General features: G+C 36.0%; 2 protein-coding genes across 3 annotated transcripts in view; one reads left to right on the top strand and one right to left on the bottom strand.

The window, feature by feature from the left end:
• The window catches only part of LOC306886499 (nidogen-2-like), a 41,020-nt gene extending 28,170 nt beyond the window's left edge, over window positions 1-12,850 (bottom strand). The window contains exons 1-8 of one of the 2 annotated variants that reach the window (XM_079443643.1): window positions 12,595-12,850; window positions 11,939-12,241; window positions 7,433-7,674; window positions 5,955-6,436; window positions 5,400-5,549; window positions 4,157-4,402; window positions 3,563-3,763; window positions 2,209-2,436 (exon numbers count right to left, since the gene is read on the bottom strand). In XM_079443643.1, coding sequence (XP_079299769.1) covers window positions 2,209-2,436; window positions 3,563-3,763; window positions 4,157-4,402; window positions 5,400-5,549; window positions 5,955-6,436; window positions 7,433-7,674; window positions 11,939-12,241; window positions 12,595-12,798 — 2,056 coding nt within the window. In that variant the 5' untranslated portion in view covers window positions 12,799-12,850. The remainder of the gene's footprint in view (window positions 1-2,208; window positions 2,437-3,562; window positions 3,764-4,156; window positions 4,403-5,399; window positions 5,550-5,954; window positions 6,437-7,432; window positions 7,675-11,938; window positions 12,242-12,594) is intronic. The other variant, XM_079443642.1, reaches the window with a different exon arrangement.
• A 4,279-nt stretch (window positions 12,851-17,129) lies between these two features.
• Window positions 17,130-21,480, top strand: LOC306886530 (prostaglandin E2 receptor EP2 subtype-like; the record flags this gene model as incomplete). The annotated part of the gene is made up of 2 exons (XM_079443716.1): window positions 17,130-17,936; window positions 21,181-21,480. 2 exons carry the CDS (start codon window positions 17,130-17,132, stop codon window positions 21,478-21,480), a joined length of 1,107 nt encoding a protein of 368 aa, XP_079299842.1.
• Window positions 21,481-21,733: the final 253 nt, after the last annotated feature.

The following is a 21,733-nucleotide window of genomic DNA, read 5'->3' as shown; positions in this document are numbered from 1 at the left end:
TGGCTTATTAGGTGACGAACCACAGTTCATCTTACTCTTTGTCATAAAATCCAGCAACTAGTTCCTATAAAATAAAATACAATTATGGACTTTATTATCCATAATCCAATTTGTAAAAAAAAAAATGGATTGATTAAAAACATTAAAATCACATATTTTAAATGCCACAAGTGAATTTGACAATCACAACATTATAATGTATAGTATGAAAACAAAAACAATTATTAATTTTTGAGATTGGCTAAAGATTACAAGATTAACTTCAAGTGTGCATTAGATAACGATAAAGGTAATGTTTATCATGTTTATCAATTATGTGTTTATCATCTAATGGTGAAGAGTACATTCATTATGATGCAATGCAGGGATGCTCTACCTTCACATATAAACTTGCAATCCATTGCGAACGAAAGCAAGGTCACATCAGGTTTTGACGATTGTGCAACTCTAGGAAACTGGATCTTATTCGGCCCACTGACTAGATACAACACAGCTGGTGATATGCTCATCCCAGCCCCACTTATCATCCTAAAGTCAACATTTACAGCACCAGCCAGGAACCAGAGGGCCATACAAACCACCGTCGTCCCACTAAATCCTTTTTTGGGAACTACATAGCCTTACAAGGTCACAAATCGAGGGGCTAAAAAAGAAACGTTTGATTTACTCCTTAAGGGAACTCGCTGGATAAAGGGATTCGTTACAAACTGCACACACAAAGCCTTGTAAAATGCCACAGGCTCACTTCACAGACATAGTAAATTTAAAGTGCAGTCCTCCTCTCTCTCCAGCCCCTGGGTCTGCTGTCTAATGCCGGGCTGTGGTAGAAAGCAGCAGGTGGTTCGGGGTGGTCATCTTAGACCTCCTATTTTGCATGATGGGAAGGCAGCTGAACTCAAGCCAATGTAAGTCCTGTGTGAGAGCCAGACATCTCATTGCCAATTCAGTCAGCATGTTAATAAAGAAACTATGCCAAAAATGAGGGTCGGTCTAAACGAAGGACGAGCAGGAGGCCATATATTGGGAGAATAAGTAAGGAATGTTTTATGCAGACGGCATCAAAATAAAACAAAAGATGTGCTTTTCCCACACTTGAAACTGTAAAGCTGGTGTAATTCCAGATCCTGAGTTTATATAATCCTGGGTTATCTTGTAACATGCTTCACATAGTTCACCCTGGGATAGTAATTAGTCATGGGTAGTTAGGTTTCAAAATTTAGTTCTGAAGTCAGGTCCTGAAAATTCTGAAAAATGTTTCAGAAATATTTCTTAACGTTCTTATTTGTATATTAATGAGTCTGAAAAACTTTGAAATAACTGCTTGTTGAATGGTGAAAGTGCCACAATGTAAATCAGCTTCTGAACAAAAACAAAGCAAATACAACAACAACAACAAAAAAAAAATACAAGCTCGGCATATGAACCTTTCTGTAACTACACAAAGCTCCTGAATAATTAATTAGGCAAGAATTGAGGCACTTTACAATTGGTTGTCTGCTGCTAAACAAAATACTTTTGGCTTTGCAATCCACGGTTAAAAGATATGCTAACCCTCATTAAAAAAAATAAATAAAAGTAGCCTGAACCCAGTGTTTTTTGAGACCAACAAATTAGTAAAAATAAAAATGTTGTTTTAGAAATCTCATACTTATGTTTCCAAGCTAAAAAATGCAAATGCTAAAAAAAATTCCAAACTGGTATATATTGGTAAGTGCTGGTCTAGCAGATGGACCAGGATAATTATGGTGTTCGCCAGCATAGTTGGTGAAGCTGGTTGGCCATGGACATTTTACTATGCTAGTTAAAGTAAACACAAAGTCAAAATTTAGCCTATCTATTTTCTAAATGCATGCTATAGATCTTATTATAAACAATTAATCCATGCACAAATGATAGACCTCTCTCTGGTAACATGTGCTGGACTTCTCCAAACATTTAGTCTGCTTAAACCCCGCCCCTTATAGTTCACATACACGCCCACATCTCAACATCCAATCAACGACTGATGCAAAAAACAAATGCCTGTCCTATATTTTTGAATGCACGTCACAATACGGAAGAAAAGATCTGTTGCTACTTTCATTTCATCCTGACTTTGACTGGGACATTAGCACATTCACATCAAAATGATAACAACATACTGTAAAATAGTGACCAGCAATCTTAATGTTTCCATCAGGGTATTCATTCCATATGCTGGCAGCCTACCTCCAAGAGGGCCGATCTTGTTGGTGATGGCGTATCGAAGGATGCGCTCTTCTTTGACATACATAACAAATATTCGCTCCATTCTTAGTTCCAGGGTCTCCAGTCCGTTGCGGGGCCCGTGAGAGCAGTCCCTGTATGTGATGTTCTGTTTGACCTGGAAAGTGTGGGTCTCTTCTCCGTTTTCAGCTGACACGACTGTAAACTCACGCACGGATGTGGAGGTAATCACTGAGAACAGGAAAAAAGGCAAGAGTTTAGAGGAAAGCAATTCACAGCAAACTTTGGCCCAAAATCCCACAGGATTTGATTGTTAAGCAACCTCATGTTCAGCAACATGAGAACAGCTTTTATTTAGGGTGCATCAAGATCAGACACAGCTTCCCGTGAAAGGAAGTAGAGGAGACGGGAGACGACAAGATCTTTCTTTTTTTAGCTTACATTTTCTTTTCTTTTTTTTTTATAACTAATCTATTCTCCACAAGTCCATTAACTTATACCATAAAAGTTTGGGGTTGATAAAAAATATTTTGTTTTTGAAACATTTTTTATGCACACCAAGAAATGTATTTGATCAAAAATACAGTGAAACAGTAATATTATAAAACATTATTAAAATGTAAAAATAATCTTTAGTGTCACATGATCTTTCAGAATTTATTCAAATATGCTGATTCGGTGCTCAAGAAACATTACTTATTATCTATATTGAAAACTGTTTTGCTGTTTAATATTTTTAAGGAAACTGTGATACAATATTTTTAGGATTCTTTTTTTCAAGTTCAAAAGAAAAGCATTTATTTGAAACAGAAATCTTTTGTGACATTATAAATGTCTTTACTGTAACTTTTAATCAATTTAGTGCATCGTTGCTGAACACAAAATTTCTTTCTTTTTTTTAATTCATACTGACCTTCCTGAACTTCTGAATAATTGTCCTTAATTTGTTGCTATGTGTGATCCTGGACCACAAAACCAGTCATCAGTAGGACGGGTATATGTAACAACAGCCAAAAATACATTGTATGGGTCAAAATTATCGATTTTTCTTTTATGCCAAAAATCATTAGGATATTAAGTAAAGATCATGTTCCATGAAGATATTTTGTAAATTTCCTACCGTATATATATTAAAACGTAATTTTTGATTAGTAATATGCATTGCTAAGGACTTAATTTGGACAACTTTAAAGGCGATTTTCTCAATATTTAAAAGATTTTCAAATAGTTGTATCTCAGCCAGATATTGTCCTATCCTAACAAACCATACATCAAAAACACTCTGAAATTGAATAAGGGTCATGAAACAAAGATGTACAGATATATTTATTCCCCAAATTCTTCCTCCAGAACTTACATGAAGGATAATAATGGTAGGTGTCCTTAAATGGCTCCATCTGCACCGTGGCACCAGGAGGGATGAAGGGAACACTGCCCTGTATATGAGTGTCCACATTGAGGTGGTTCTGGGTATCCAAACCTGTAGCTGTCTGGACGATGCTGAGACGCTGGTTACCGGGATAGAAGGTCACATCAGCACGGTGAGTGAATTCGGCACCTGCGAAACAGAAATGTTGGTTTTCAACATGATTAAAGGTCGTTAAAGAGCAGTGTTGTTACTCACTCATTTTACTGCAAACAAATATCACAAAATAAGATCCAGATGGGGGCCGTGACCCTTATAATGGTGCTTGATGAACATTCAGGTGTTTTTCAAAAAAACAAAAAAAAAAACAGGCTTTTCATACAAAGTGAAAACATATTATATAATGGAGCACCTGACTTAAATTAGGGGAAGTGGTTGAGTACATATCAGACGAGCAAAGCCCTTGTGGGACTCTATTAGCGAGAACAAAACCTCTAAGCCTAAAATCTCTCAGCAGGAGGCCATATGTTTAACAAACATTCCACCCCATAAAAGAAGTAGAAAATGAGAACATGACGGCCTCACCGGTGATACTGAAGCCATTAAGGCTGTTTGGCAGCTCCAGGGCGAAGAGCCAACCAAACAGACCTCCAATGGGGGCCACGGGCATGAGGGCCCAGCCCACCAGCTCTGGGACCTCACTGATAGCAGTGTACGCTCGTCCGTCACCCACCACGATGTAGGCGTGCAGGTCGATGCTGTCCAGCTGCACTGCTGTGCCACCCACCAGTAAAGTCCCTCTGACCTTTCCATTCACACGATGAGGAGCACCTGAGGACAAGATGGAGATAAAATAAAAAAAAAGAACTTATAATGATCGTTTGCAAGTAATTAAATGTGCTGAAATTCATTAAAAAAAATAGAGTGCTGAAGGGATAAAGTATTTTAGGCTAGTTCGGAAGTTAGGGGTTTGGCAAGGTTTTGTTACGAACAATAAAACCATTTTGGGGTGAACTATTTCTTTAATCTACAAGCTGCTCTCAAAAGCTACAATTTCTCCAGTTTCTCCAGTCCAGTTACTTGCTATTTCAGAGTGGTTTTGGATAGTTTCCCCTCTACACCACCTCCCTCACCGGCCACACAAAGCTCCTACTGTATACACATGCATATCCAACAGCTGAGGAAGCTTCTCCACTGAATATTTTCTCTCAAACACAAATGTCTGTCATTCAGCACAAGCCAGACTTGACTTTGAAACAGGGCTCAAGATTTCTTTCACACATAAGCATGGAGTCGATGTTCACAGGTAAATTACAGTCATACAAGGCCAATGTGATGTCATTGTCTTGAAAAGATCCTGTCTCTCAAGCCCCATGAGGGCCGCTGAATGATTCACTAGGGAAATCCACTCAGGTTTTCCAAAAGATCAAGTGTTTCCAACATAAAACCTCCCACAAAATTGATGTGGAAGCCACAACTCTTAATAAAAAGACTGTGGAATAAGTTGTGGGTATTACCGCAGCCAGTTAACACAAGCGTTCGCCAATTACAGACAATTAGCGGCCACTCGGCATGCAAGTGAAGCAGTCAGTAAGAGACCAAGTTTGACAGGAAATAACTGTAAATAAAAAACTCAAAATTTTATCTACAAATTCCTGTGTTACAAAAATATACATATTTACTCTTAAAATGGTGTGTTGGAAAGAGAAACACTGGTATTATATCCCCACAGATGTACTGTGAATGTTGTTCGTACTTTCAGAACAAGGTCATGTTATGTGTAGCTTTTACATCGGCTCTTTTTACAGCATTCCCGCCCCAGTCTTACCGTTTGGCAGGCAGTGGCGGCCGTTGCCGTAGAACCCTGAGTTGCAGTGACAGCAGAAGCCGCTGGAATAGTCTGTGCAGCGTGCGTTCTGACTGCACTGCTGCTGGTAGCGCTCACATGTCTCTTTATTATCGGTTGAGTAATGGATGACTGCAGGAGAGAGCGGAAAGAGAGACAAATTGTTCTTAAATAGGCTAGTAAAGTCAAAGTCATAAGTCATAGGTTAACTCATAGGTCTTGAGTTCTCTCTGGATTGTTTTGATAGATAATACTGAATAATAGGAAGTCACAATACTGAATCAAATAATGTATGAATCGAAGTAATGCATTAAAAAAAGACAGACTTATAATAATAATACGTGCATGCATGCCCATGTACAGTTTAACATAATAATTAACATACATTAGAAATAGGCAAAAGTCTGTCAGAGATGGCAGATGGCAACAGTTGCTAAAGTACAATTGGTCAGTAACATTTTTAGGGGGCGGCGCTTAGCAAGGGTTCATTCGATATATATCAGTATTGATTATGGATCACAATCATTCTACTCTCACCTCCAGAGTCAAAGTCCACTTTCTCCTCAACACTGAACACTTGACCACCAGAAGGTGGGACGTCCTTCATATGGTTCGGGTACACCTGCAGAATTGCGTGCTTTGGTAATGGCCGCTGGGGCTGGGTCACGTCCTCCGGGGGGAGATTATGGTGATCCGGCTGAGGAAACTCACCTGGACCAGACTCTGAGGGCTGAGGGGGAGACTGACCAAGGGGCACCTCCTGGTTGAGACGCTCCAGTATTGAGGAGTCCTGCTCTGGCTCAAGAAACTCCGTTGTGGTGGGATCTTGGAAGTCAGGATCGATGGGATCATACTCTTCCTCATCTGTGTCTGTATAGTCTTCATCAGGGAACACAGCATCCAGGACTGGGGGAGCTTTGGTGAAAACAGCCTCATGCTGTGCAGGAACGACATTCTGGAAGGAATATCTGTTTCCAATGTGGAAGAGCCAAACTCCACGTTCTCCTATGTTTCCTTTTCTGAAGAGAGTTGTAATATTAAATTATAGAATTATCATTTTAATCATGGCAATTCAAATTTATTTAAAAATTAATCAAAGAAAACTCTTTAAATTACTGTTTTTATTTTATAATATAATATAATATATCTAAATTTACAATATAATATAAAATATGCAATATTATTCATATAAATTCATAAATGTATATCAAATTTAGTATAAAAAAGATTGTATTGTTTTAGTTTTGTTTTCAGCAAAGATGCATTAAATTGGTTAAAAATGACAATAAAGATACTTATAATGTTACAAAAAACATTTTCAAAAATTTTCAAATAAATGCATTTTTTTCAACTTGAACAAAAATGCATCATGGTTTTCACAAAATTCACCACAACTGTTTGTAATATTTATAATATAATTCAGCATCCAATGCACATCCTGAAGGTAAAAGTAATGACTGCTGATAATTCAGCTTTGCCACCACATCAATAAATTACATCTTAAAATATATTAAAGTAGAAAACAGTAAAGTACAATTTCATATTGTAAAAACACTTTTATTTTGAGAGTTTTTTAAATTTTTATTACATAAATACAGCCTTGGTAAGCACGGTACGGTAGTGTATAAATAAAATGTTTATGTTACATTAGATTTTTATTTTTGGAAAACACTAATTAATAACATTTAATAACAATCAAATAATAAAATTGGGGGGTGGTGATGGCGCGGTGGATAAGACACATGCCTTTGGTGTTAGGGACCCGGGTTCGAATCCACTGTGAGACACCAATGTGTCCCTGAGCAAGACACTTAACCCCTAGTTGCTCCAGAGGCGTGCGACCTCTGACATATATAGCAATTGTAAGTCGCTTTGGATAAAAGCGTCAGCTAAATGAATAAATGTAAATGTAATGTAAATGTAATATAATAACATTTTTGTATTATTTCTAAAAGAAAAAGTGTTTTTATTTGAACAAAGCCCCATTTTAAAATGGTAATTCCTCTGATGCTTACTGATAAAGGTTTTTGACGGACTGCTCGTCGCTGGTGACGCTGTAGTATGGCCCGTCTGTCCGGGAAAAGAAGAGGAAGGACAGCTCTCCTCTGGTGAAGCCCACACGAGCTGGAAGCTCAATTTCCACATTGTAAGATTCTTTGGGCCGTGTCCCAAAAAACTGCAGGCCATCCTCAGGATATAGGAAGAGTGCATAAGTATCCTTCTCATTGTATGCAAGCACCACTTGGAATGTGTTTACCTTGAAGAGAGAAGACCATTACTCCAGAATCTGTGCAGCACTTTAGAAGGTAATAAAACCTTCAAAACATATCACCTGTAAATATTCCATTATATACTGTAAATCTATCTAAAATAGTTTACTTAACTTCCTTCTCCTTACTTTTGGACAAAGTGGTCTCTAAAAGAGATTTGTTTTCTGTATATCGTAAATCAGTCGTGAAAACCTCTACCATCTAGAGCTTCCAAATATGGTGTTTCTAACAACTTCACTGATTTTACAAGCCCACCAAATGTGCCTCAGTGCCGTCTCTTGCCCCCTTTTGTTGTTGTTCACACCTAGTTTTACTGCATTTAACAGATCACTAAAAACATTTTAGGAGCCTAGTTTCACCCTTGGCCATGTCAAGTTATTTTAGTATTATTTATATACTGTTACAGTATGCATTAGTATTCTGAATTAGCTTTAATATATATATATATATATATGTGTGTGTATGTGTGTTTATATGTATTTTTTTCATGTGAATTATAGCTCAAGTCATTTTGTTACACTTTTGTCATTTCTATTAGTTTTATTTATATTTAAATATTTCTACTTAGCTTTAATTTATTTATTTTTTCATCTAATATTTTTATTTTATTTTATTTCAGCTTTGTTTCAACCGCAATTTAACATATTTCCAAGTGAAATACGATATATAAATAAGGATTTATTTATAAATAAATATATAAATATCAATTTTATGTTGATTTAAAGGGATAGTACACCCAAAAAATCAACTTCTGTCATCACTCATGCTCACATTGTTCCATACTGTACCACCATTATTTCTTTCATAAAAGAAGATATTCTAAAGAATGTTGGTAAACAAACAGTTTTAATTTGTTCCATTTGACTTAAGATTGACCACTGTATGGACAAAAAGTCAATGGGAACCGAAACTGTTTGGTTACCCACATTCTTCAAAATATCTTCTTTTTGTTTTGTAGAAAAATAACTCGTACAGGTTTGAGGGTGAATAGACCTAAATGATGACCGGATTTTCATTTTTGGGTGGGCTATCCCCTTAAGTATAAGCTTTTCTAGCAAGACATCCTAATGACGTTTCAACACAGATATTAAGAAGCCCTTCCCCCTTTCCAGTCTCTCACGTAAACACACCGAGGATGTGTGTGAAATTCCTCTCCTGTGTTTAGTAATCCAAGCTGTCCCGGAGAGGAGCCATCACCTCCACGAAACAACCCCCCAATTCGAGAGAGACAATGAGGCATCTGGCTTTCAGAGAGCCTCGGGCTGCCTCATTCCCCAGCATGCATCACTCCTGGATCCCCTCACCCAACCCTGCTGCCTTCAGCTTCAAACTCCTAATTGCAGCACCACACTGCCTCGAAGCAGTGTAGAAACACACCCATAAACAAGATTGTTTAAAGAGGTTATAGTACCAAAAGAAAAATTAGGACCCCACAATGAAGGGGTCTATGGACTTGAGATGGTTAATATTACCAAAACTAAAACTTCAACATTATTCAACAATAATTTACACTATTACTGTTTTACTGTATTTTGGATCAAATAAATGCAGTCTTGCAGCCTTTAAAAACATTAAAGAAAATCATAATCATTCCAAACTTTTGGCCTGTTTGTTTATTTATTTATTTTGATTCATTTTTTCCCTTTTTATTTTTATTGTTCTATTGTACATTTCTATCTATCTTTTATCTCATAACTTGTTTTGTGCATAATTATTTGCCAATACTGTACGTAAATAGAATTGTGCCAATAAAGTACTTTAAATGAAAAAAGAAATCGAATACTTTAAAATTGAATGAAATTCCTTTCATGAAATATCACATCCATAAGCTCCTACTTCTTCTATCTATGAGATGTCTGCAGACAGACAGACATGTGGTGGACTGGAGGAGACACAAGACTAGATAAAGTGGTTTAAATCCCAAAGGCAAACATAAGATATCATCCAGAGATTTCACCATTTAGACCCCCTGAGCTTCAGCAAACTCTCTGTGGAGAGACTAAACGGAAACGTAGTAAATCAACTCAAGGATGTGCTTTCTTCAAACAAGCCCTTTGGCTTTGCAATCAAGTCAAATTTAGTAAGCAAACATTGCTTAAGATAGTAAACAGTTCTGAAAGCATGCAACTCTTTAGTCAAGAAAGATGACTGCGGTTTGACTTTTCACCCCGTGACCCTGCATGAGCCAAACAGCACGAGGCCAATAGTATTGAGCCAATTTATCACAAGTATTAAACATCTAAATGTGGATGATCTATTTTTATGACAGCTTAAATGCCACACTCGTATTTAGTATATTCTTTGTGACATTTAGCTTTGACTGTGATGATAAATATTGTAACATGTAATACATACTTTAATAGTGGCTTTTATTATTTGCATTTAACATTGTTCTTTCTCTGCAAGTCTATCAGAACATCCACCAGTTGTGAGCCAGTGCCATAGAGTATATTCCTGATTATATTTACTCTGAGAATACAAACATGAACATGGCCTTATGCAGCCCAAACAAGAGAAGAAATGCTGCTTCCGGAACCAATGAATAACAAATGATAATACTTCATGAGCGGTGCAGCTGTTTCTGCTCAGCTGTCTTAACGAGAGAGCCGAATGTGCATTAGAGGCTTGAAGAATGACCCATTCATTAATGCCCATAAGAATACACCAAATACATCATTCAGTTCCATCTCAGCTGAAATCACCCCACTTACACACCAACAACTGTAGACTCCTGTAACATCGCTGAACTAATACACTTAAGTATTCTTTTGTGACATTATATACAACACAAAACGGGCTTTTGAGCCTATAAATATTTGACAGCACATACGTACATGACTGTCCGGGGTCGGTAAGACTTTTTTATAATATTTTTGAAACATTTATCTCTTATGCTCACCAAGGCTGCATTTATTTAATCAAAAATATAGTAAAACAGCAATACTGTAAAATATTGTTAGAATGTAGTGGTTAAAAAAAATGCAAACCATTATTGTTTTAGGATTCTTCAATGAATAGAAAGTTCAAAAGAACAGCATGTAATTAACATTTCAGTTGTCTTTACTGTCACTTTTGATGATTTAACGTGTCCCTGCTGAATAAAAGTCTTACTGCACTAGTGTCCACTTCACAATTTACCATCAGATTTTGTGTCAAAAACTATAAAGCAACTGCAACTGGTGGATCGTGACTCATAACGGATTGCAGAGCTATTCTGATGGATATTAGAGAAAATCAGTGCTAAATGCAAATAAAATGCACCATAAAATTATGTATAATTGGCATAGCAAATAAACTAGGATTGCCATTTTTTTAAATGTTACACTAAAAACAATTTAAATTTATTTTGTTATATTTTACTGTATTATTAAATATCATCTTTATTATATTACAATATTTTATTATATTAATAGACAATATTAATAGAAATAAATGTTTGATTTTAGGACATTTTTGTTTGCACTTGTACAGTTGTTAAGACATCAAGCACATTCAGGTAATGTACTGTACTGGATTCAAAAAGCCCATCAGACCCCTGAGAACCGCCGTGGCTTTAATCATCTAAAACATTCCCAAGCATTTGTGGTATGTGAGGTGTTGAGAAGACTTAATCACTAATCACTGTGGTGACATGGACAATTAGGAGCAATTCGATCCCACCAATTGTTCATGTGAACGGCAGGTAAAATTAAAAGCTTTGGGATAGATTAGCAGGTAAGTGGGAGACACTATTGTATGTTCAGACACCCTCTAGGCCTGAGATTAGGACAGACCACAGATGACCAGCTTTGATAACCCCAAGCCAGACCTCCAGGGTCACATTCGCTGGGGTATATTTGTAGTAATAGCCAAAAATACATTGTATGGGTCAAAATGATTGATTTTTCTTTTATGCCAAAAATCATTAGGATATTAAGTAAAGATCATGTTCCATGAAGATATTTGGCAAATTTTGTACTGTAAATATATCAAAACTTCATTTTTGATTAGTAATATGCATTGCTAAGAACTTCATTTGGACAACTTTAAAGGCGATTTTCTCAATTTTTGATTTTTTTGCACCCTCAGATTCCAGATTTTCAAATAGTTGTATCTCAGCCAAATATTGTTCTATCCTAACAAACCATACATCAATAGAAAGCTTATTTAGCTTTCAGATGATGTATAAATCTCAATTTTGAAAAATTGACCCTTATGACTGGTTTTGTGGTCCAGGGTCACATTTAGTACCGCTCTAAGAAGTTCTCTTACCCGATTGGATGGGTTGGAGCTGCGGGTGACCTCCTCATAAGCAGACACATTCTCCCAGGTGGCGATAAAGGCATGGGTTGGGGTGAACGTGGCATCTGGAAAGCCTCTCTTGACATCCACTTCCGCCCGCTTCAGCACAGTAGGAGACTCCGTCTGCCGGTAGAAGATGGATCCTTTTCCTTTGCTGGTGTCAATGTCCGCCAGGAAGGGGGCGATGACAGGGAAGTCAGTGGGGAAGCCGTCATCTACATACTGCTTCTCCATGGGAAGATCCTGAGTTGAGATGATTCCATTGGTGGCCAGCTGACACAAAAAAGAATGAGAAATGTCTATAATTATCTAATTTTGGAGTCAAATTCTTATAATTAGTATAAAACCAGAGTTACAACTTATAGCAATAAGCCCGTTTAAGGTTTTTAACCACTTTGAATTTAATTAATGATAAAAGAACTATTGTATTTAAATTTTTAAATTCTGAAAAAAAGAAGGAATGACATTCTTACTTTCTTAATACAAGTTATGCAGACATTAAATAAAAATTGAATTTCATACAACATAGCAATGACATTTTATACAGTTTTATTCATATTCCCAGAGGGATATGATATTTTTTAAGGCAAATAAAGGCAAAGCAGCAACAACAGCAATGTACTCACATATAAGTTATTGAAGGACGCTTCATAGAAGAACATGGGTTTGGTGAGCGTGATCACTTTAGAAGTCTCATCGTCTCCTTCTTGCAGAGCAACATCGCCGTAAAACATCCCATATGGATAGATGTCATGTCTGTGAATGGCTGTGACATGCTGAACTGTCCATGAAAGTTGTAAAAATAAGACTGTTATTTTGTCCCAGGTCATTTTAATGAACAGTTGGTACACATACAGCTTGCATTCATGCGGCACACTCAGTTTGAATGAGTTGAGTGCGCGCTGATGTTGAGCATGAAGCTGGGAAGATTGTGATGCATGCTTTGAACTGGAGGAGGGGGGACACGCGGAAGCTGATTGGCTGACGGGTGACACACGGGACACCATCTGCATATCATTACATTCATAAAAGAAGATACTTTGAGGGAAAAATATGTTTTTAATAGCGAAATTTATTAGGAATTCTATTTAAATGAATGCCTTCTTATATAATTCTTATAAAATAGATAAATACAGTTTCGGTGTTATATAATTTATATTATATATCAAATATATCATAAAATGTAGGTGTTATATTATATTTAAGTTTTATTTTATAGAAACGTAGCTATAAAATATCCTTTAATAATCACTTTTCCTGTTTTTGCTGAGTCTAGCTTTAAGATTGCTTTAGGCTAATCCAATTATTCAGTCTTTAATCAATTTAAGTGTAAATACTGGATAACAAATGGATGAGTGTCACAAATCACTGCTGAGGCTCAGACTGTGAATATTCACACTGCTCGTTTTTTAGTTCAATTACTATTGTGTTCGCATTTGCATTGTGAATACTGCATAATACACCTTCTTTCCTTTGTGTATGAGGCATATATTGTGTAAATGATTTCTTATTTTTGACACATTTCGCTGTTGTTCATTCATCTTGAAAACTACTTACAATCTCTTTCTTGTTTGTGGTGCCATCTAGAGGCTATTTCTATATGAATTTTGGACACTGTTGGAATAGGGACAACGAATTTGAAAATTGGGTAACTAACTAAATAAATAAATAACGTTTGGAGGTCTGTGGCACAAATCATAAAGTCTAGAACAAGAGGATATTTCTGAGTTGTGCTTAAACGTGCTTAAAGTCTTTAAACCAAGAGTAAATAAATAAATAAATGTAAACATTTAAATAAAAGAAATAAAAACAATCAATTACATTTTATTTTTTAATTATTTGCTTTGTAAATTTTTCATGCTTACTAACTGAAATAATTATTACACAAATAAATTAAAGCAGTATCCAGGACACTTGTTTGACTACGAACAAAAGATGTTTAGTGTCCAACAGGGCAAAAGGCAAATAAGGGTGAAATGCCATTTGGATTTTATCTTCTCTCGGATCACTAAATAACACCAAACACCACCACAGCACTTTCCTAAACACATGTTTGTCAAACAGTTCAAGCAATGACAAAAGATCACATTTGAGGTCATTTGATTTAATACCCAATAATGTTCAAAAGTTTGGGTTGGTAAGATTTATTTGATCAAATATATAGTAAAAATGGTAATATTGTAACATAATTACAATTACAAACAACTGTTTTCTATATGCCATAAAAAAATATGCCTGTGATAACAAAGCTGAATTCTCAGCAGCCATTACTCTAGTCTTCAGTGATCACATGATCCTTTGCTGATTTGGTGCTCAAAAAAACATTTATTTTTATTATTATAAGAAAACAGTTGTGCTGTTTCGTATTTTCATTATTATTATTATTATTATTATTTTAATTTAAGAAAGGTCAGATAAACAGCATGTATTTGAAAAATAAATCTTTTGTAACATTATAAATGCTATCATTATCATTTGTGATCAATTTAATGCACCCTTGTAAATATATATATATATTTATTATTATTATTATTTTTTTGTTTTGTTTTTTGTTTATATATATATATATATATATATATATCAGTACCTTATTTGAAATATAGAGGGCGCAGGATGAAAACAAATAACACCAACCTAACTAAACTATTAAGGTCAGATAAACAGCATGTTTTTGAAAAAGAAATCTTTTGTAACATTATAAATGCATTTACCGTCATATGTGATCAATTTAATGTATCCTTGTTGAATAAAAGTAAAAAAAAATAAAAATAATTTATAGATATATATTTTTTTTCTTTGTTTTTTAACACACACACGTTTGAATAAATAAAAAATAAATAAATATATATATATATATATATATATATATATATATATATATTACTTTTTTTTACTTTTTATATATATATATTTATTTATTTTTTATTTATTCAAACGTGTGTGTGTTAAAAAACAAAGAAAAAAAATATATATATGTGGGAAGTCGTGGCCTAATGGTTAGAGAGTCGGACTTGTAATCCAAAGGTTGCGGGTTCGAGTCTCGGGCCGGCAGGGATTGTAGGTGGGGGGAGTGAATGTCCAGTGCTCTCTCCACCCTCAATACCACGACTGAGGTGCCCTTGAGCAAGGCACCGAACCCCCAACTGCTCCCCGGGCGCCGCAGCATAAATGGCTGCCCACTGCTCCGGGTGTGTGTTCACTGCTGTGTGTGTGTGTTCACTGCTGTGTGTGTGTGTTCACTGCTGTGTGTGTGCACTTTGGATGGGTTAAATGCAGAGCACGAATTCCGAGTATGGGTCACCATACTTGGCAGTAAGTCACTTCACTTCACATATATATATGTGTGTGTGTGTGTGTGTATCAGTACCTTATTTGAAATATAGAGGGCGCAGGATGAAAACAAATAACACCAAACCTTACTATTAACGCCTGGATTAATGAGTAACCCCGTAAAAGTATTCCGGGTTTTTTTTATTGCAAATAAAACTTCTCTTAACACTCCTCTATTGTTCAAATGCTTTTGTTTTAAGTGACTTGTCTGGTTCATTTATTCATCCTATAATTATAAATTGTACAAAAAGGCTTCCTTGTTTTATGGTTTTGTTAGTGGACATGTCTTTTAACGTAACTGGAATTTGATCTTGTCCTGATGTTCCTGTGATGTTCCTCAATTTCAGTGAATCTGATCCAGACGTTTCAAGTTTCACGACATGTTCATAACCATGCTTGGCCTGTCAGTGTGAGCATAACAAGCTATTTGTGCTGTAACCATTCAGTGTATTTACATATGCTTATTAACATCAGACAATATGGTGCAGGACTCAGGAGAGCTCTACAAATACAGCCATCACTGCCACAGCAGGCCTAACAGAAGTTTCACAATCAAGGAAAAAATAGTTACTTGGGCGGAAATATGCCTACATAGTTAATAATATGAACAAAACATTTAAAACAAGGTAGTATATTGAAGAAAATTTTATTGTAAATGGTGTGTTATCAAATAATAAAACATTGCACAGAAAGGACCAGGAAGCCCTAAAGTAAAAAAGCACAAAATTCCCTTCTGGCAAGACGTGTAGCAGCATGTTGTGAGCTCAGATATGTACATGCACAACCTTAACGCCATGGAAACTTTCTGCTCTCACAAACCTCTGTTATAGCAAGTGGAAGTGGGTTTAATTATGCAAATATAAAGAAAAGATGACCGCAGAAATTATAAATTGGGAAGATGCCAACTGAGCTGTTGGGTATGAAGATAAACTTTCATGGGCCATTTCCAAAAGGTCCCAAAATATAAATCATTCTAATATGCTGATTTGGTGCTTAAGAAACATTTCTTATGATTAACTATGTTGAAAACAGTTGCGCTGCTAATATTTTTAAGGAAACCACTATAACTTTTAGGATTCTTTAATTTAATTTCTTTTGAGAACTCAAGAACAAATACGTTTATTTGATTATTATTTAGTTATTGGACATTTCACGAATAGTGCTCATTGTTTAATCAGAGGGCATTTTAAAGCTCATTCTTTCATAAAGGCAAATTTAATTACTTATATCACATGTAACCTTTAAGAGACTCATTCAAGCTCATTTTTTAGTATTAGAATAGCTATTTTAATAATATTATTTATTTGGACACACACTGCACAGAGCACTTTGGGACCACAAACAATCAGGAAATAAAGTCTCAAGGGAACACAAGGTTTTAAGGAAGCTCAAATTTCTCATTGCTGTGTCTGCATCAGTGTGTGTGAGTGTGTGTGTGAGTGTGTGGAGGGTGGGGTCAAGACAATGACGTTGTTTCACCAGTCAACGGCTCATTCAGCGGAGGAACTCATGGCTCACACTACATTCTCCAACTGCCTCTTTGCCTCTGAGAGCATGGGGCAGGCAAAGAGGCAAGTCTGTCTGACTCCAGAGGCACTGAAATACTTGTATGGATCTGTTTTTTGGAGCACACCATGCTTACACTGATAAACTCCATTCCTTTACTTTGGTGAACCATTCTAGACAAGAAACACGGACTAAATGCAGTTTTTCTAATGTAGAGTTTGCTTTCAATCATGCCAACCTAAGCTAATTCTAGGAAGCTTGGGGAACTTTGAGAAGAAGTTCTAAGAAGATCTACAACAAGAGTGTCAGCACATCTCTGTCAGTAATGGGCACAGAAAAACAAAACTGTACTGAAAGTGTGAGCGTGGAGCAGAACGGTGGCCCGGCCATCAGCGCGATGATGTTTGCAGCTGGAGTTCTCGGGAACCTGGCTGCGTTGGTTCTCCTGGAGTTCCGCAGGAGGAAAGAGAAGAACCGGCAGAGACAGTCTCTGTTCCATTTGCTGGTGACTACGCTGGTCATTATGGATCTAATGGGAACCTGCTTGATCAGTCCCCTGGTGCAGACTGCATACTTAACCAACACCACACTGGTTGGGCTGAGCGAGACTCGTTCAGTGTGTGAATATTTCGGATTTGCCATGACTTTCTTCAGTCTGGCAACGCTCTCCATCCTCCTCACCATGGCACTGGAGAGGTGCCTCTCCATCGGGTACCCGTACTACTACGGGAGGCATGTCACCAAACGCTGCGGATACATCACCATCCCTTGCATTTATCTCGTCTGCTTTTTATTTTGCTTAATGCCATTTGCAGGCTTTGGGAAATATGTGCAATACTGTCCCGGGACGTGGTGTTTTATTGCCATGAATCCAGAGGGGATTGAGGACCGGGCGTATGCCAACGTTTATGCCACTGTGATGCTGCTCATTGTTATAGTTATAGTGGCATGCAACTGTTTTGTAGTTTACCATCTGGTGTTAATGTACCGGAGGCGCAAATTGAACCGAGGATCAGTGCAGACCCGGAGTAAAAGGGACAGGAGGTACTTCTCATGGGCAGAGGAGGTGGAGCATCTCATTCTCCTGATCTTCATGACAGTCATATTTGTCATTTGTTCCCTGCCATTAATGGTAAGACTTACAGTATATTATTAGGATAAAGAAAAGTGATTTTATTTACAAGCCCAGGATGCATTTATTGAACTTTGCCAAATGTAATAAAAAAAACATATAAAAACATTCTATAAAAAATAATAATAAAAAAAAGATTAAACTACTTAATATTAATATAAATTAATTACACAAGTAAATTACACAAGAGCTATTTCTACTTGATCTATCCCATAAAAATGTAGGTTCATTTAGTTATTTTAAATAATAATTGATTAATTGGTTGAATAATTGACTTGAATAAAACAATTAATACAGATGTTAATATAGATATTAAATATAATTTAACGGCAATAAATTACACTAGAATTATATTTTTTTATTTATATATTTATGACCCTGCAATTGACCACAAAACCAGTCATAAGGGTCAATTGATTAATACATCATCAGCTTTCCACTGATGTATGGTTTGTTATGATATGACAATATTTGGCCGAGATACAATTATTTGAAAATCTGGAATCTGAGGGTGCAAAAAAATCAAAATACTGACAAAATCGCCTTTAAAGTTGTCCAAATTAAGTTCTTAGCAATGCATATTACTAATCAAATATTAAGTATTGATATATTTACGGTAGGAAATTTTCTAAATATCTTCATGGAACATGATCTTTACTTAATATCCTAATGATTTTTTGGCTTAAAAGAAAAATCGTAGCTGAATTAATTGTAGCTGAAGAATATTTCTAAAATATAACTATTGTTTATTTTATTTGTTTTTGTCTTTTGATTTGAGGTTTAAGAAAACAGATATTACACTGCTTGCACTGTTTGCCGCATGAGCCTGTTAAAAGAACAAGATGTACAACCAGCTGGTTAGAATTGGACAAAATAAATCAAAAGCAAAGAACATCATGGATGCTTGCATTTTATAGTTCGTGTCACTGGGCATGGGGATGTTAGGGTTTCTAAGTAACCACATATTTAGTTCATTGTCAGAGAGAAATGGTGATAAAAATAATGAGGTTTTGACCCGTCTTGGAGAAGCTGGTATTCATGATACCAAATGCCAGAGAACTTTACCAGTGCATGAAAGCATTTAGCATTTTGAAAAAGACACTACAGCTGATCTTGGTGGCACATGACATGCTTCCATAATCCTTTCATCTCCCACAGAGCTTGTGTATAAACAGTAACTTCCAGTGTGTGATTTAGATAGCTGCAGTGTTTTTTTCTTGGAGTGTATTAATTCTTGTGAAAATCAGTTAGACTGTGGTTGTCACACACAAACACTCTTGGTGTTGACAAACTGATGTTGTTTTATAAAGTCTTGCTGAAACCAGACTCAAACACCCTCACCCTTCAGTGATCTGGAATAATGCTACCCATGTTAATTATTTACAAATGATAATTAACAGTAGGTGAAAGAATAATAAAGTATTACAGTGGCTCATTATGACTCAGAGCTCATTGCAAATGTATTGCTGATTCACTGGTTTGAATTGAGTTTATAAAGGACAATTGAATTTCAGCATAAATTACAAGTAATATAATTTCACATCCCAGCAGCCCTCTGACTAAATTTGTGAGACGGGGTACTAGCTAAATGCAGTGATATACGGCTCCAGTCTGATAAAAGGTTAGGCATAATCAAAATCGTCATATTTCATGATAATACTCATTTGCACTGACTAAAAAGAATTCAAAAAATGTTTTAGTATCAGCGTTCAGTTTTTTGACTGACTTTCGGTGGTCTCTGCATGTTAAAACCGGATGGAAGAAAATATCTTAACATGCAAAGAGATGATCACAGCTTTATGATTCCAGTTTGATGAAACGCAGCACATGAGAATTTCATAATACTTTCATCATACTTAATGGTGTGCAAAAATAGTTTTCCTGACCAAACAAAAGTATTAGTCAAAATATAACTTCTTAAGTAAATCTGCACTTTTGTGTTTGATAGAGGAATAAAGCAAAACCAAGACTTTTGTCATGAAAGATTATGTGCAGAAGTAAACAAAGTTAGAAAAATAGGAAAATAATATGAATCATTTCTGCTCTGTTATGTGTCTGTTATTTTTATGCGAATAAACTGTGAAATTATCTAAAGTTTTTAAAATGACCTCATGACTCATTGATGGGAAGTCCAAGATGAAGACATCTAGAAAGCGGATTATATTTCTGCTTCCATGGTTGACAGAAAACACAAACCCAAGCTTTGTCAGACTGTGTCGTGGTTATGTTTATGTTTTTGAGTTGTTCAATGCACACCCAAAATCTTATGTGCCCACTTAATTGTCTCATTCAGTTATAGCTGAAATCTTACTAAAAGCAAAAGCTCCTTAAATTGGAATCAATGGGGAAAACGACTGATAAGTTTCTTGCTTTTTAAAGTCTTATCTGTAATTTTAGAGTAATAACTCGCTGATGAGGAGTAATGCCATTTGTGCACATTATCTTGTGCGTGAGATGAAACACATCCATGCTGTCATTAATATTGATAAATGAGCACTGAGTCTCATATCAACAACTATAATGGTTTCTCACTTAACCGACTGGCTATGATTTGTGGGATGTGGAAAAGGACATGAATTATTAAAATCATAAATGCAAAACTATACTTTGGACCAGACAGTGTATACAGAGGCTCCAGATATCTCTCCACAATGCTTTCATTACAGTTACTGCTAGCAGCTGTTACACAACACGATTATTTTACATGCTGCTTATCTGTGATATGTAGAAACTGTGATTAATTATTAATAATAGTCAATTATTTTTATTTTATAGACTTTTAAAATGAGCATTTTAAGGAATCTATCTATCTATCTATCTATCTATCTATCTATCTATCTATCTATCTATCTATCTATCTATCTATCTATCTATCTATCTATCTATCTATCTGTCTATCTATCTATCTATCTATCTATCTATCTATCTATCTATCTATCTATCTATCTATCTATCTATATTGATCATTCTCTCTATTAAAGCGAACTTAATTCATCTAGTCTGAGCAGCATTCAGATCTGCAGTTGTTGCTATTTTGTGCTGAAAAATAAATATCCTTTTTTCCAGCTTGACATTTGATATATGATTTATTGAAAACAGATATGTGTCTTCATGCTTCTCTGCTTTCTTTGGTAAATCTTACTGTGCTCGGAACAATCAGTGCCTATGACAGCATCATCTGTCAAAGTGCCATGTGTGGTTAAGGATGGATTACACTTCTGAATTACCTTCTTCTTCTCTCTAGATCCGCGTGTACATCAACTCCATGGGAAAGTCTAGAGGCAGCAACAAGACTGATCTCATAGCTCTGCGGTTCCTCTCGGTAAACTCCATCATCGACCCCTGGGTCTTCATCATCCTCAGCCCCTCGGTTCTGCGCTTCCTGTGGGGGGCGCTGTGCAAGACCAGCTTCATAGCTTCCAGAAACTCCCTGTTCAAAACATCCATTTCCAAAAACCCAGCAGGCCAAATCGAGCTGTACCAACCCACTTCCACCTCTGTGGAGAACACACACCTCAACAAGTCAACCATTCAGATGATCTGACGTGATGAGGACAGTATTTATGGACTGGACGGATCCATCTAAAAATCAATATGCTTTGGAAGACAAGGTTATGATTAAGTTCTTTGATAGCATTCTCTATCTATCTATCTATCTATCTATCTATCTATCTATCTATCTATCTATCTATCTATCTATCTATCTATCTATCTATCTATCTATATATCTATCTATCTATCTATCTATCTATCTATCTATCTATCTATCTATCTATCTATCTATCTATCAATGGTTC

This window comes from Barbus barbus (genome assembly GCF_936440315.1).
Source record: "Barbus barbus genome assembly, chromosome: 20".
NCBI classification, from domain to species: domain Eukaryota; kingdom Metazoa; phylum Chordata; class Actinopteri; order Cypriniformes; family Cyprinidae; genus Barbus; species Barbus barbus.
Note: the sequence above shows the minus strand (reverse complement) of the source record. Positions and strands in the feature narration are given on the sequence as shown.